The 16,447-nt window shown below is 41.4% G+C and overlaps 1 protein-coding gene across 1 annotated transcript; it reads left to right on the top strand.

The window, feature by feature from the left end:
* Nucleotides 1-591: 591 nt before the first annotated feature.
* Nucleotides 592-12,944, top strand: NFIL3 (nuclear factor, interleukin 3 regulated). Its single transcript, XM_082783499.1, has 2 exons — nucleotides 592-869; nucleotides 11,071-12,944. Exon 2 carries the CDS (start codon nucleotides 11,257-11,259, stop codon nucleotides 12,631-12,633), a length of 1,377 nt encoding a protein of 458 aa, XP_082639625.1. The 5' UTR covers nucleotides 592-869; nucleotides 11,071-11,256; the 3' UTR covers nucleotides 12,634-12,944.
* Nucleotides 12,945-16,447: the final 3,503 nt, after the last annotated feature.

Below are 16,447 nucleotides of genomic sequence, written 5' to 3'. Positions count from 1 at the left end.
CTCAAGTCCGTGGGCTCCCTTTGTGCAGACAGCTAGCAACGGCTCTCCACCGTGATATTTTATTTTTCCTGTACCTCGGGAGAGCAGGAAAAAAACCCGTGCTGAACACGTTCCTCCAGCCACACACGCCGGTGTTCTGCCCTCTACCTCGCCGTACCCTCGCGTTTGCCCACCGAGGGTCACCATTTAAAACACCGCCTCAAGCTCCGGCCGGGCTCCGCCAGCAGCTACCGAGGTACCGGGGGCGCCGAGCCCCTCACACCCGAGCCCCCCCCCCCCCATCGCCGCCACCACCACCACCACCACACGGCGGCGGCGGCGGCGGCGGCGCCGCCCAGGCCGCGGGCCGAGCCCCCCCCGCCGGGCCGTTACGTAACCGCCGTCGCCCCCCGCGCGCGCCGCCGCCGCCGCCACCGCCGCCGCCCCCCGTCCCGGCGGCGGTTATGCAATGCGCAGCACACAGACCTACTGTAAGCGCGCCCCGCCCCGCCCCGCCACGCCCCGCCCCGCCCCCTGCCCGGCCCCCCATTGGCCGCCCCCCGGCGGCTGGCGGCGCCGATTGGCCGCGGCGCGGCCGCCAGTCACGGCGCGGCGCGGCTGGCATGCGGGCTGCGCGCCCCGCGCGGCGCAGCGCTGACCTACTAACACACATCCCTCCGCGCCGCCGCCGCCGCCGCACGCTCGCGGGCGGGCGGGCGGGCTGAGCGGGGCGACGACGCTGCTGCTGCTGCCGGTACTGCCGGTGCTGGTGCTGCCGGTACTGCTGCTGCTGGTGCTGCTGCTGCTGCTGCTGGTGCTGCCCGCACGGCACCGCACGGAGAGGAGCGGAGCGGCCGCACCGCCCCGCACCGCCTCGCCCTGCACGCAAGGTAGGGAGGCGCGGCGGGCGCGTCCGAGCCGTGCGGTACCGTGCGGTGCCGTGATGTGAGGCGGGTGGCGGCCGTTACATAACCCGCACCGCCGGCGGGCCGCGGGGTGCGGGCTGCGGGGTGCGGGGCGCTGCCCTGCCCTGCCCTGCCCTGCCCGTCCAGCCGGGGCGGGCACTCCCCGGAGGCTGCCCCGCAGCACGGCGGGGGAGCGGGCGGCGCCGCGGGGTGCTGCCGGTGTACGCCGTCCCTGTTTTTTTTATTATTATCGTTATTATTTTTTTCGTGTTTTGCTTTTTTTTTTTTTTTTTTTTTCCTGTTAATGTGTGTGTGTGTGTTTTCGGGCGCTGCGGGGCCGGGTTCCTGGAAATGCGGCGTTATGTAACCGCGGGGCTCGCCGGCAGCCGGGCGGGGGAGCGGCAGCGGCAGCGGCGCGGGGCGGCCGGGCCGGGCGACAAAGAGCAGCGGGACGGCTCTGGCCCCGGAAAAAATAAAGAAAAAAATATTAAAAAATATATAAAAATTAGAAAAAAGAAAAAGGGGAATTAAAAAAATATATATACATATATAGGTGTATGTGTATATATGTATATATGTGTGAGGGGTGTAGCAGCGGGGACGCGGCGCCGTGCCCGGGTCTGTCACGCCGCGGGACGAGCCGTGCCCGGCGGGGCGGCCCCGGGCTCACACTCACACACTCACACTCACACACCCACACTCACGCTGTCCCCGCTCCTTGCACGCGGGCGTGCCCGGCGGCTGGCCCCGCACACCCGGCCCGGCCCGGCCGCGGGGCGCCCTTTTTTTTTTGGGGGGGGGGGGGGGGCAGAGCCTCTCGGGACCCCCGCGGCTGGGGCCGGCCCCGTTATCGGAGGCTGCGGGCGCCGTGCGGGCGGCGCACCCGCAGGTCGCTGTGACAGGCGCCGGGGCCCGGCCGCTGCCCCCCGTCCCCCGCCCTGCGTCCGCCAGGCGGCGGCGGGCGAGGGCTGGGGGCGCTGCCGCAGCCCTTTGTTCGGGGCCGGGGCCGCGCCGAGGGAGCGGGCGGCCGCCATGCGCCGCCGCCGGGCACGGAGGGGCCGAGCCGGGCCGGGCTGGGCCGGGGGGGGAGCAGCAGACAAAGGGGGTCCGGCCGCGCCCCGCCGGCACCGGGACCGGCACCGGCACCGCCCGGCCCCGCGGAGCGGCTCGGGGTGGGCTCCGCCGCCCGGGCGGGCGACGCCGAAATCGGCGTCTTTGTCACCAAAAAAAAAAAAAAGCTGCCGAGGTGGCCGTAGGGGTGGCGGCGGCGGCGGCAGAAAATGCCCCAGATGGGCAAAACTTTCCGGCGGGGCGGCCCCCGGTGGGGGGGGGGGGGGGTCAAGTGCGGCGGCGCCCCGGTGGCGAGGGTCTGGGAGTTGCTGCCGTGTCAGAAGCGAGCCAACCTGGTTTCTCTTAATTAGTCAATTTATTTATGTATTTTCTCGTTCTTGTAACTTCAGCGGTTGCTCGCAGTTTCATTGTGTTCCCTCCTGTGTACGTAACCCAGTTTGAGTCATCCTTGCCCTCCTCGGTAATTAATTCAACCCAGGGGCTAGTTTAAAAAAAAAAAAAAAAAAAAAAAAAAGTGCATCGCTTCTGTGGTCCCCTGCTCCACCAAAATGCTGGCTTTTATCGGAAATGTGAATGAATAAGGATTCGGGTGTTGACCTAGAGACCTAATTCAAACCAGTGAGTTCAAGGATTATTGAATAAAGATCCCTAACATCACTGGCACTGGCAGATACCGCTTTAAAAGTTCTCACATTACAAATGTCTTTATTTGACTGTTGAAGTGCTAACCCTCTTTAGAACGATCTGCCTTTACTTTCCATTTTTATTTACTTTCTATTTTTATCTCGTCTTATTCTCTAAAGGACTCTTAACTAGCTTTTATAATATCCAGCTTCCTGGATTTGACTTCAAAGCTTCAAGTTTCTGCTCTTGTTTTTTTTTTTTTTTTTTTTCCCTCTCGTTTGTATTTTTTTTTTTTTTAAGGAACTAATCTGAAAGGTGTCAAAAAGCTTAGAGTCTTCCCATGAGCAATATGAACTTATGTGACCTCCTCACATCTAATCTTATCCTAAGAACGAACAGTATTTACCACGCTTTAGCTGAAATTTGTTGAACATACATTCTTTCTATTGCGAGTAAAGCAATGCACAGTCTACAAAAGGTATCAGCACCACGCTGCGTTTTCCAGTCCTTTATCTTGAAATAAAACTCCTAAATAAAATAAACCTTTAGCTCATTTTAAATTGACTTATTTTAGTAGATAGTTATGCAAACTATGTTTATGCAATAGTTTTTTTTTTCCAGACAGCAATCTTGCTGCTGTTATAACATCACTATGATGCAATAACATGAACAATAAAATCCTCTGTTTGAGTCTTATTGCACACTGTTAAGCAATGTATCTGACTCATCAGCTTAATTGACTCTTCTAGGTGACCTTGCTATGATCATTACAGCCAGTTATGAGATATAAATGTGCTTAGGATATGTAATAGAAAAAAAATGCAAATAGATGGCCAATTGCTGCAGACCATTCTAAGACAAAATGTCAGATGATTTCTGCTATGGTATTTTACAGTGCTTGAAAAAAACTGTGTTTTTTTTTTTTTTTTTTTAAACAGGTGATGTAACTGTCTAATACCAATGACAAGCATGACTGTCAAAAATAGGATTGCATAAGCAAGGGCATACTTGGGCTTGATTCAAAATGTGGTAAAAGCAATGTTCTTGAAAACTTGTTGTATTAAGAGGTAGACCTGAAGTGAATTATTATTGCCCTCCTTAGACATCCTGTGTTGTTTTTTTGGTTTTTTTTTTTTTTTCATTTTCTTTTCCTCATTCAGCTGTTGAACTGAAATCTCATACTATGAGATTGAATCTGGCAACAGATAATACAGAAATCTGTTTTCTGCCAGATAAAAAGCTGTATTAAAAAGTGTTTTCCTTTTTTGAGTTGTTCCATCTTAGTGTAATTACGAGTTCTGTCCTGAAGCATTAGAATAATTAAGCAGTTTTTTTTTCTATTATTATTTTTTATTTTTTGTCACAGAGGTGTCTTATAGGTGCCAGTGCTGCAAGACCTCCTCTTGTGAGTGGAACATGACAGCAAAGATAATAGGAATTAGCACAGGTGGTGGTGGTCTTCCTATCTGGACCATCTTGCCTGAGTGGGGCTCTGAAGTCGGCTGTTTCTGTGTTCCATTGGCAGTGCGTGGTAGACGCCAACATTTTACAAACATCGTTTATTTCGCATCTTTATACTTCAGTTACATAACAAATGCATGCTCAGGGCACCCGCTGGGATTAATTGACATAATTCTTCTGCCTTTAAATAGCACTATATAAATTTAGGTCAGCCAAAGGTCTGGTCCATGGTTGGCATTTTAAGAATACTGTTCAATAGGAGAGAGCCATTTGTTGTCAGAATAATTAACACTTGATTTTGTATTTTTTAATGGTCCTTAATTAGAACACAGATCTTATTCCCAGAACGTCGTTGCTACTAAGTGATTGCTTTGTGCACTCTAGTTTTTCCTACTGTCAAATAGCTGTTGAGATGAGGAGAAGCATACTGTTACACTATTGTTACTTCAGTTCCTGTTGTTTCTATTGGGATTTTAGTAAAATACTGCAGAGTGAAGTGATATTTAAATAAAACGTCATGATTTATATACACACATATGTACCATGTGTTGTATAAGTGTAATTAAATATTTACACAAGTAATATATACATTTCCTTTTCTTTTAAACTTCAAAGTTTCTCATGGCTCTTTGAGTAACCTTCTTAGATTTTTGTTCCCACCAATCTATTCCTGCTTATATCAGAGCAGCAAGCAGCCGGTTTAGGACAGGTTGAGCAGATCTGGTAGAAGCATGCAGTATGTCCTCCTAAGGAAATGGGAGAAAATATGGGTCATATTTGCTCCTATTAACCTTGACTGACCTTTTTGAGCAACAGCTACCTTTAATACACGTTTAGTTCCCTCCAAATAATAATTTTATTTGCATAATTTGTGTAATTTACCTTTGGGAAGCAAGCTATACATTAATGAATTAATTTGTAGTTATTAAGATAAACAGTAACTTAACTAATTTTCCTAACAACAAAAGCCTTTCATAAAAATTACATATGACATCAGCTTTCTGGGTACAGCTTAGAAGTGGGTAATAGGAAAATGTAATACTGTTGTGAGTGCTGTGATGAGCTTTAGTCTTTTTTTTTTTTTTTTTTTGGCAGGGGGGAGAGGGATTAAAAGAGGGGAGATTTGAAAGTGTCATAATAAATGAATGATTCTTGATATTTCTATGGAATACATTGTTTAGCCATCTCCCATTACTTTCTTTCAATAAGAGAAACAACATTTTAGCGAAAATGGGTCATCTTGTACAAAGCTGTCATCATCAGTGCTCCACTGACCTAATTACGTGCTGATCCTGGAACTGTAAGCACTTAAGATGCCCGTGAAGTTGTAAGAAAAGGGGACTCTGTGCAGGAGCAATAGTTCCGTGTTGCTCCTTGCTGTTGTAATGGATTCATGCTCTGTACGAGTGTAACTATATAATAGCAGTAATTGGTGGTAACGTTCATATCGTAAATGCGGAAAGAGGAAAACCTCTTTGTGACCATGGATAATATGTCTACTACTGCATAAAGTGCAGTTACCTCGTTTTTTTCCAGAGAGCTTGAACTTCATTTGCTCTACGTTGCCTAGCCCCTCTTGCCCAATAATCTGTGCTAGGGATAGCACTGTGCTGTTCCAGTGGGAGCAGCATTAAACCTTTTCTTTAATCAGAATATAATTTTACAAACTGTCCTACATAAAGGCAAGAAAAGTGATCTCGAGCAATTTGACTGGAGGTTGGAATGGAATTTGGGGGCCACATCTTCAGTTCAAAAGTATTTCCGAATTATGATAGACCTGGCAGGTGCAGAATCTTATGGCATAGCTTTTGTCTGGGAAAACCAGTAGATGTAGAGTGGCTCGCAGTAGAGGTAGAGTTGTTCCAAAGTGTTCAGTTAGGTTGTGTGCCCACCACCTAAACTAATAAACTCGGTTTTGTCTCCTTCATGTGCAGTGGGGATGGTATTTTTCTGTACCTCCTTAAAAATTGTGTGATAGTTAGCTAAAGTATTTAAAACACTTCGAAGATAAAAGTGTGAAGTATATTTTTCATTTTTTTTTTTTTGAAGTTAGGAATGTGAACTGGTCATTTTGCTACCTTTGAGTGGGTTCTACGCTAGCTTTTCAGTCGTGTAGGCACCTTTTCAGAATAAATATGAGGGAATGGTAGTAGGTTAATGAGACCTATGCAAAACATGGAAAACAACAACTAAAAACATGCAGAGACACATAGTAGCGTGAGCTCTTACTGTATTTCTGCACTTTACCATATAGTAGTTTGAATTATTTACTGAGAAGATGCTGATGGAGGTGTGGTTCTTTTTTAAAACAAGAAGCTGTGTTTAGCCTTTTTTCTGGTTTTGAAGGACAGATAAATTTTGGAGACAAATGGCTGTACAAAAGTGAAATGTATTTGAAAGCAACCAATTGCTAGAGATAGTATTTCACTTAGTTTAATAAAACTATTAGAAGAATAGAATTAAATAATAGGTTATGCCATTCTGAGATTTATTTTGAGATACCGTGCTTGGAGATAACAGGAATTATTTTGATAAATACAAATAATATATAGTTACTCTATGGGGAAGCTTACACATACGTGTGGAGACCCATATGCACTCTCCAAAGTAGGGTTGACTTGTGTAATTAGATTACATGGAACAGAGACAGCCAAGACTGTAGCCCTGTCCTTCAACCTATTGAAACATTTCAATTATTACAGTGTGAATACACAAATCCCTGGGATCAGACCCTTAATGTACTATTTTGACACAATCAGACCACTTAAGTATTTCTTGAAGTCCATGGACAAATTAACTTTTCACAATTTCTGCATACGTAATTTCTTGCTTCAATAGTGTGATTTCTATAAAACAGTCTCTTTAATTCTTGGGTCTGGGATTGTATCCTACTTCTGTTCAAGCCAATGGCAAAATTGCTGTGGGAGCAAGACTGGGTCTGTAATTAAGTTAATAGGGTCGAGTGTTATTACATTGTTGAATTGGCACTCAATGCCATTAACATCAACCAACCAACCAAAAAAAATCTTTAACAGTGACTAATGTAAGGCAGTATTAAACGTTGGTTTTATAATACTTTATGAGGGAGTGATAAAGCAATTGAAAAATTAATCATAAGGGAAAATATTGGAATTTGAAATATAGTCAGAGGAGTCATTACAGTTCATTAATTTATGTGTAAATACTGATGTTTTCCAGTGGAATTATAAAATACAAGTGAAGCGAAATGGCTGTTTTTATTGAAGGCATTTTGCCATTATCATCAGATGGAATTTAATTTGTTTACAGACTCAGTATTGGGCTGATCCACATGGAGAACTATTAACAAACAGGGGCTCTTCCTCCTCTTATGTAAAGCAGCAATTCCAGTTACCGTGATAGAAGTGCTCAAGGAAAATGTGGAAAGAGTGAAGGATTTATTGTTTTGCCTGTTCACTGAAGTAATGGCATTAGAAAGAACTACATAAATAGCAAATCAGTAAGACTATGTCAGTGGGTTACATTTCTGTCTTGACAGCCTTACTGATGGGCTCTGGCAGAAAGCAAAGTTGAATACTGCATGAAAAGCATCATTGTTTTGATACGCATTCATTACTTGCTGTAGACTTGTGTGCTACCTACATTCTCCCTGTTTATGCCAGGAATAATGCATATGGGAGGGAGAATGGCCAAAACGGGAGTTGTCAGTGCTAAAATGGGCAGGTTGTGTACTGGAACGGCCCAATCTGTAGAAGCCACCTGAATCGAGGGACACAAACTCCCTAGGTTGTTGGGTTTCAAGTGCAGCTCAGTGCCAGCGTTTGGCTGCTTGAAATAGTTTGGACATGCAGTTGGATTTTTTTACTGATACATAGATGGTCCTACTGATGAACTATGCCTTAGTCTACATTCATTTCAAAGAAAAGCAAACAATCTTTTTGCTAATTACTTTTCTCTATTACTGTCATTACTGGTGTCTTTTCCTGTGTCATGGTGCTGCTGAAGTGTGATCACTCTGAGCTGAGGACTGCATAGCTAGAGGCGAATTCATACTTCTTGCCCTGAAACAGCCTTGTTTAAGGATGAAGTTGTTCCTTCTGTAGGGTGGAAATGGGATGCTGGGGTGTAAGATGAAAATGCAGTTTGTACTAAACCAGTGTAGATATGGCTTCATTCTTCTAGAAATAAGCACAAATACCATGTATATCACTACTTCCTTGCTACTTCTCCTGTTTCAAGTAGGTGTAAATGTTCCAGGGAAGAAAGTAATGGTATATGTGTGGGAAAGGAATTTGCAGGTGGCTTCGCGCTGTTTCACACATCCCTGAAATAGAGATAATGAGGAAACAAGCGGTAGAAGCAAAAACCTGAGCAAGGTTGAGATAAAGTAAATTGGCTACATCTTTAAAGATGAACTTTGGGTGGAGACAAATTGCTGGCTGGCTCCAGGCGCGTCTGAGGGTCTCTGACCAATTTTATGATAGGTTTGGGCGTATGGACAGTGCATGGGGCTACAGGGAAAGTATATGTAGTAATGAAGAAGGGCAATAAACGTCTTCTGTTAAAGAGCCATTGGGCTCATGAAGAGTCCATGTCTTGCATCCCTTCGTATATCTATGTTGCTATCCCTTTCTTAAGAGAGAATAAACATTATTTGGCTTTGAGTTTAGCACTCTAGTGCTGTAAAATTCAGTCAGATATATTCACTTGTAAGGCCCTGAAGTTGTTTTGAAGCCTTAGCAAGAGTTGGCTGAGATGCATGTTATGAGACAAGTGATGATTTCATAGGTATTCAGTACAGGTAGGTATTCAACTTCTGTATGTGCTTTAGCAGATGGATGCATTTCAAAAGAAACACAGAAGTTGTCAGTGATACAAATGAATACAAGGATTGCAGTGTATCAGGGTGACCGTGGATCAATAGCTGTGCATTCCTAATGCTATGGGACAGTGAAAAAAAGTCTTGGTATTTTTCTCCTTCTTTTGTAAAACCACATTGCAGAGACTGAATGTTTTACAAATGCCATAGAAATTCAGGTGACCCATCTAGGATGTTTTATTTTTAAAAGCCATGTACGAAGCAATTTTTATTTATATGTATATATGCGTGCGTGTTTATGAAGTATCAGGTTACACCACAGTTGAAACAGTTTGCATGTTAATTAAAGCACTGAAGACTTGCAGCACTGAAATGGACAGAATGACTATACAGCTTCTTCAGCAAATTAAATTATGCTGAAGTTTTGGATGTTGCTTTGTTGTGGGACTTTTTTTTTTTTTTTTTTTAAACGTGATCCAGCTCCTACTTAACTTGACAGAAAATTCTTTTTGACTCCAGTTAGAATTTTGGACCAGGATCTAACTATGTAATTACTTGTGTATTAGAGTTATATTTCTGCTTTACAAACATGGCAATTTGTGGTGCTGCTTTTGCACTGAAATGTTAGAGACCGTCTTTGGTGTGGCTGGCTTCTAACTCTATTTTCCATTAAGGCTGTATTATCAAAGACAAATAGTTACATGTCAGTAATTAACTATGGATTTTAGGAAATTCTTCTTAGCTGTTCTATTAAATGTGTTAATTTTTCATGACAGAAGAGTTGGCATGGTTTGATGGAACAGAACCCAGCTTGAAACCTGAGTCTTTATGACCCTACTTAATTGTTATTACATCACTCACTCCTCTTTGCCTTCTGGAAAAGAAAAGAGAAACTGGCAGAATACAATTCATTAATTCTTTTATAACTTTCCCAACTGATAATATTAAAATTAGTTTCATTAGTCATTGTAAAAACATTCCCAATAAATGGTGACATTAATTTGAAGTTGCTGGTGGTGGTTGTTGTATGGACAAGAATCATTGCTGACCCAATAGTAAGTCCTATAAAAACAATAGGCATACTATGTTTATTTTAAAAGGAACTTGACTGACTCTGGAAAATGAGATATTGAGAAGCTGTATCTCTGATCAAGATCAAATGATCTTATGAGAATAAAGCATTTTTGCATTAAGAAGGACTAAATAAGACATGCCAATTTAAGTGCAAAATTCAATTTTAATGATCAAAATATCTAAAGCTAAAGGGTAAGGTAGTTTTCCTTTGTTAGTGGTAAGAATTTTAGATCTAAACTTTCACTTTAACATAAACACTGTTTTCCAAAGTTGCCCATGCCTCAGTAGTATTAAACTTTACTTTGATGTAGTAAGGATATTTTTCAAATTCAAATTATGTTAGTAAATGTTAAGTCTCTAATGTATTTTTCAGTACTGGTTTTAGCGTTTTCTTAGGAAGAGACAAGACGAAATCTTATGTAACGCATTTTTGTCTTGTAAATTTTTTAAGAGCTAGGTATATGCCAAAATTATATGTGTATGTTTACTAGTTTGAATCGGTCTGATTGATCAAAAAGCCATTTTAAAATTTTAAAACTACGTGTGTGTGTCTATAAATCTTGTCATAAAAGTACACATATATATGTTTATATTTACAGGATATAAAAACAATAATCAAATCTTTAATAGCTTTAATGAATAGTGGTGTTATTTTAAGACAATAGAAAGCACTCCAGATTCTTTAGATCAGTTTATGTTATTTTTAATCCATGAAGGACCCAAATATATAGCATTTCTAAGTCACACATCACAGCTGTTTTCAGAAGAGATGCTTTAATGTGGAAGAACAAGATACTTTCCAGTGCTGCTCATCAACATGCCTGGTGTCCTGCAGTGTCGAGTGTTAGAGATTTAAGTTTGTCAGTGATATCACGGAAAGTTCTGTGACAACGTTATGGTAGGATCAAAACCCAAATGTTTTTTTTATTGATATTTTTCCCTTGGATCATGATGTATTTGTTTTGGAAGCAAATCTGCTACCTAGGTATCATGAAGTGTACAGTATCAGTTGCTTCAGTATTGAGCTTCCTTCACACTACAGTAGGATTAATAAACCAAACACTAGTCTACGATTATTATTAAAAATTCCTTTTGCAGTCCTCAAACCAATGATGCCTAAATAGTCATCAAATTCTCTCTTTTTTTTTTTTTTTCCAGGTTTTTTAGCAGATTCCCATTGGCTCTGCCAAGAAAATTGGATCTAGACACTTCTGTTTGAGAATATGAAACAAACAGAAGAATGTGTGTGGATTTAAAATCACTGTATTTATCAAGTTGTGGAGTGAGAAGTACTGGAGAAATAGCTTGCTCTGTCGCTCATTGTAGGTCTACAAATTGTTTCTGATGCAGCTGAGAAAAATGCAGACCCTTAAAAAGGAACACGGACCTGTTGACACAAGTAGCAATGTGGACAAAATCATGGTACTTAAGTCTACTTTAGCAGAAGTGTCTGAAGAGTTGTCCACAAATGAAGATATACTACTTACTGAAGCAAGTAGTGGAAAAAGCAAATCTTCAGCTTGCCGGAGAAAGCGTGAATTCATTCCAGATGAAAAGAAGGATGCTATGTATTGGGAGAAAAGGCGGAAAAATAATGAAGCTGCCAAAAGATCTCGTGAAAAACGACGACTGAATGACCTTGTCTTAGAGAACAAACTAATTGCACTGGGAGAGGAGAATGCCACTTTGAAGGCGGAGCTGCTTTCATTGAAGCTAAAGTTTGGTTTAATTAGTTCTGCAGCCTATGCCCAAGAGATACAGAAACTCAGCAGCTCGACAACTGTGTATTTCCAAGACTATCAAAGTTCCAAATCAAACATTAACTCATTTGTAGATGAACATGAACCATCTATAGTTGGTAGCAGTTGTATTTCTGTCATTAAGCATTCTCCTCAAAGCTCTATGTCCGATGTGTCTGAAATGTCATCAGTAGAGCATAGTCAGCCAAGTCGTATACAGAGCAGCTGCAGAAGTCCTGAAAATAAGTTCCAGATTATAAAACAGGAGCCCATGGAATTAGAGAGAGAGCCAAGAGATGACAGAGGCTCCTATAAAGCATCCATATATCCAAACTACATGGGAACTACCTTTAACGTGTACTCACATTCTCCTCCTCTCTTGCAAGTTAATAGGTCCTCCAGTAATTCCCCCAGAACTTCAGAAACTGATGATGGTGTTGTTGGAAAGTCATCTGATGGAGAAGATGAGCAGCAGGTTCCGAAGGGTCCAATCCATTCCCCAGTTGAACATAAAAATGTTCATGCAACAGTTAAAGTTCCTGAAGTGAATTCTTCAGCTTTGCCTCACAAGCTTCGAATTAAAGCCAAAGCCATGCAAGTTAAAGTGGAAGCAATGGATAATGACTATGATGCCACACAGAAATTATCATCACCTATTGATATGTCCTCAAAAAGACATTTTGAGCTTGAAAAACATGGCGCACAGAACTTGGTGCATTCTTCTCACACTCCTTTCTCGGTTCAGGTGACTAACATCCAAGACTGGTCACTCAAACCAGAACTCTGGCATCAAAAGGAACTCAATGTAAAAATTCAGAGTGGTTGCAAAACTGGAGTTGTTGAAATAAAAGACAATATCTACAATGTCTCTGAGTCCGAAAACCTGTATTTGAAGCAGGGGATAGCAAACTTATCTGCAGAGGTTGCTTCACTTAAAAGACTTATAACTACACAACAAATCTCTGCGTCAGACTCTGGTTAAGTTACTACTGAGTAAAGGCTTACTGTTTTAAAGGATGTCATTTGCAGTAGATAAATATGTTTTGTATTATGCTGAATTTTCACTGGACTTGTGACGTCATTTCACTGTAATGTTCACATAATGTCTGATTGGTGTCCTTCTGTGCACAAATTATTATGAAGACTAGGTTGTGCTATGATCACTATGCCTTGTGTATAGTCAAGTAGCCTGTACAAAGGCTGTATATAGTGAACTTTATTTTCTTTTTATTGTTCTACTATAAAGTGTGGAAGTTACCAGTTACAATAAAACATGGATTGGTGACAAACACAGGACATCTACTCCAGTTCAGTTGATTTTAAGAACTTGTAAATAAGTTGTTAATTACAAAAAAAGAAAAAAGAAAAAAAAAGAAAAAAAGAAAAAAAAAAGGCTTTTTCTTACACTGTGCTCAACTTCACTTACAGGTTTGGTTTTTACAGCTTAACTTAACCAAATTACAATTTACAACACATGTAAACCTTCTGGCCACCTTTTTCCTTAACACTTTTTTTAGAGGAGAATAGAAATAAAGTGGATATTTATAAATGAAACATTAACAATTTATAGCCTTAGCCTGCTTTAACTTATTTGTTAGTATAAGTTAACCAAAAACCACACAAAGTCTGTCCTGGTAGCTCTAATATCAACAGTAACCTTCTTCTCCTTTTATCTCAAATAAGAGAGTAATGAATTTCCTGAACGGTTTATTGTGACAAACCATTTTTTTATTTCAGTCTTATAACTCGGTGTTTTAGATGAAATTAGTTGTATTGGATTTGTGCATCTTCTAAGTTCTTCAGAGCCTTGCACTGATAGAATTAGACACTACCATCTTTGTCAAAGGGTGGTTTGTGTGTGCAAGGGGTGCAGGCACAGAAGGAATTCTGCACAAAGGCTGTGTAAAAGCATCTGTCCACCCCATGGTTCTTTTCACAACAGAGCATGGGCCACCTTCAGATGAAGGATAAGGCTCCCCGAAATGTAAACTCTGTGCTCAACTAGGCAAATACCTACGTAAGGAGCAGGCAATAGCGGTAGCAGAGTTAGAGGAGATCATCTGCTACCATGTTCCCACCATGGGAGACAACACAACTTTAAGCATGAAGTAAGACTTACCACCAATTTGGCTTCAGTTTCAATGGTTTAGCTAAGTGAACTGGAATACCCTGGCTTACTACAGGGCGTTTTGCAAGAATTTCTTAAATGTAAATTAGAGAATATGTGGAGAACAGTACAACCCAGATTCTACCCTTGCGATTTATGCAGATGATGAGTTCTTCACCTGATGACTTTGGAGTTCTTTATCTTTGAGAAAAGCCATTGAACTGTGGAGACTAGAATTGCATCATATACCCTTTGTTTGGCTTACCAAAGCCTTTCCTTTAAAAATAAAAAACAAGTTATAAATAGAGCATAGATTTGGCAGAGGTCCTTTTCATGCTAATTCCACCTTCTTTTAAAGTACTAATAAATCAGACTAACAAATAAGCACTTCCTGAAAAGGCTTTTTATTAATTGCCATGCTGTATAATAGAATCTTACCATAGACTTAAAATACTAATTAAGAAAAAATGTAGGTAGTGGTTTTTAAATTCATACTTGACTTGAGTGAGAGGAAGTTTGTCAATTTTTTGGGGATATGAAAAGGAGTCTGAGTTACTCCTCATAGCTCTGAAGCTTGGTCCAGCAGTCAAGACAATGGCAAAACTCCCTGATGTCAGCAAGGCCAGGATTTGATGCTGTATCTTTTCAGGAGCTGATTCACAGTCATGTTCTGGGAGGACCTTGGCACAGACATCACTGGTACTTTCTGAGCTTTTTTGAGCCTTCTAACTGCTGTGCTGTATTTGTGGCATTCAGAGTTAATAAACTGTTATTCTTTTTTCATGCCTTAATAATACAATAGACCCCATAGTTGGGCTCTGTATGTATTTGGTAATTAATATAGATGACATTTCAATGTTACTGAAAATAAGCTCAGGATTATTGCATGAAATGTAAAAATTTGCATTGAATGATGGGGATATGAAACATGAGGCAGTGATTGCTACTGGCTCTTTGCTTGCTAAGTATCTTCTGTAAGCAACAACAAAATTCTTTAAATATTTTGCATATTATTTATCACATGTAATGTGTTCAAGGAGAGGACTTAAAACTCTCAGTGTTGCCATCTGTGTAAGCCTAGATCTATTGTTTTTTTTCCATTTCTTGTTACAGTTGTTTGTCATAATGGAAGAATGTTGTCCTCCTTCTAGCTCATTATATATTTTGTGTATCTGTTTTGTGCAATTAATACTTAACAGTAATGATGTAGTTAATTTGTTGAAGGATGTCATTGCAAGAAAGTTATAGCATGGAGCTTAGGAGCACAATCAGATGTTATTTATACTCCCTTTATACCTTAGTGTTATGCTTCATTTGAAGAAACAAATAAATAATTTGTCTTTTGTTCAAAACCAGAACTAATCACAACATGATTTTTTTGTACGTTCATCATATTAGTGCAACACGTACGCATTAGCAGGTGTTAATTCTCCACTTCTGCAGCAAAACTTCCTATGCTGAAGTTACTGCTAGTATGGCTGGAATTCAGAGTAGCTTGCACGAACTGAAGGTAGAAGACGCTGGAGTGTGGGTGGTAAATACAAAGCCAGACTCTTGGCTACAGTTTCAAACTGTCCAGACGAAACTCTGGGTGGTTGAACTAAGGGTGGTGTAGCTGGCCCCTGCACCCTCCACACCCAATGCTAGCCTGCTTTCCTTTAACAGGTGCTATCAGGGAAGAGGACAAGTGGCACTGACTGGGGGGAGGGAGGAAATGCAGCGGGACCCTGCCACCGCTCCAGGTTTCAGCAGGTGTATGGACACACGTAGAAGGGAACAGAGGAGCTGGGGAGTCAGGTAGCTGTGTCCTTCCAGTCTGGCATTTCCTGTGTGGTAGAAAACTGCCTCCACTAAAAGGCTATCCTTGGTTGGTCTACTAGTCTCTCCATTGGGGATCAGAAGGTTTGTTAGAGCTTGTACTGGGCTTTATCTAAGCAGGTACAAACTGGTATCACAGCCTCTAAGTTGTAAGAACTCTTGTAAGCTCAGTGATTCACTGAGAAAACGTAAAACATGCTGAAAGTGGAATCTTTCCCTTGCAAAGCAACACGGATGATTAGAAAGCAGCTGAAAACCGACTGTAGGGTCTACCTTCACATGGGAATATTAAGGAAGATCACACATGCAAAATGGAAACTCTAGCGACTTATCAGCATGAATTACTATTTTTGATAGGAACATAGGCATTAATCATGTTAGATTTGTTTGGCTAGTCCTGAATCTTGCCTGCAATAGAAACATGAAAATCTTCCTGGAAAGTTTTAAGAAAAGCCAATGGCAAATAACTTGATTAACAAGGTAGGTTCTTTTTTCCAGTGACATCGACTGGTGGTTAATAAATACTGTGAAGTGTAAGAGTCAGTTCCTCTGTTATATCCACCTAACTTTAGCTACCAACACAGTAATATATTATGTTCCATCAACATGTTTTGGTAGGTACAAAGATTAAATGTGGATATGCCCATATCTACACCGGTTCTATACATCATGGTTTTCTGAATCCCTTGAAACTGGCTTCAGTAAAACTTAAATGGGGACATATATATTATAATATATATATGTATGTGTATATATATATATATATGTGTGTGTATATATATATATAAGTACATATATATATGTAATATTCTAAGATTTTATTAATAATCTGCATTTCCAAATATTCCCTTGTTCATGAAGAAGAGACAGG

The sequence above is a fragment of the Aythya marila genome (assembly GCF_965140915.1).
Source record: "Aythya marila genome assembly, chromosome: Z".
NCBI classification, from domain to species: domain Eukaryota; kingdom Metazoa; phylum Chordata; class Aves; order Anseriformes; family Anatidae; genus Aythya; species Aythya marila.
This window is presented reverse-complemented; position numbering and strand designations above follow the sequence as displayed.

Bases quoted from the DNA above. Each gene is read 5' to 3' on its own strand.
- NFIL3 (XM_082783499.1), top strand. From the start codon at position 11,257: ATGCAGCTGAGAAAAATGCAGACCCTTAAAAAGGAACACGGACCTGTT.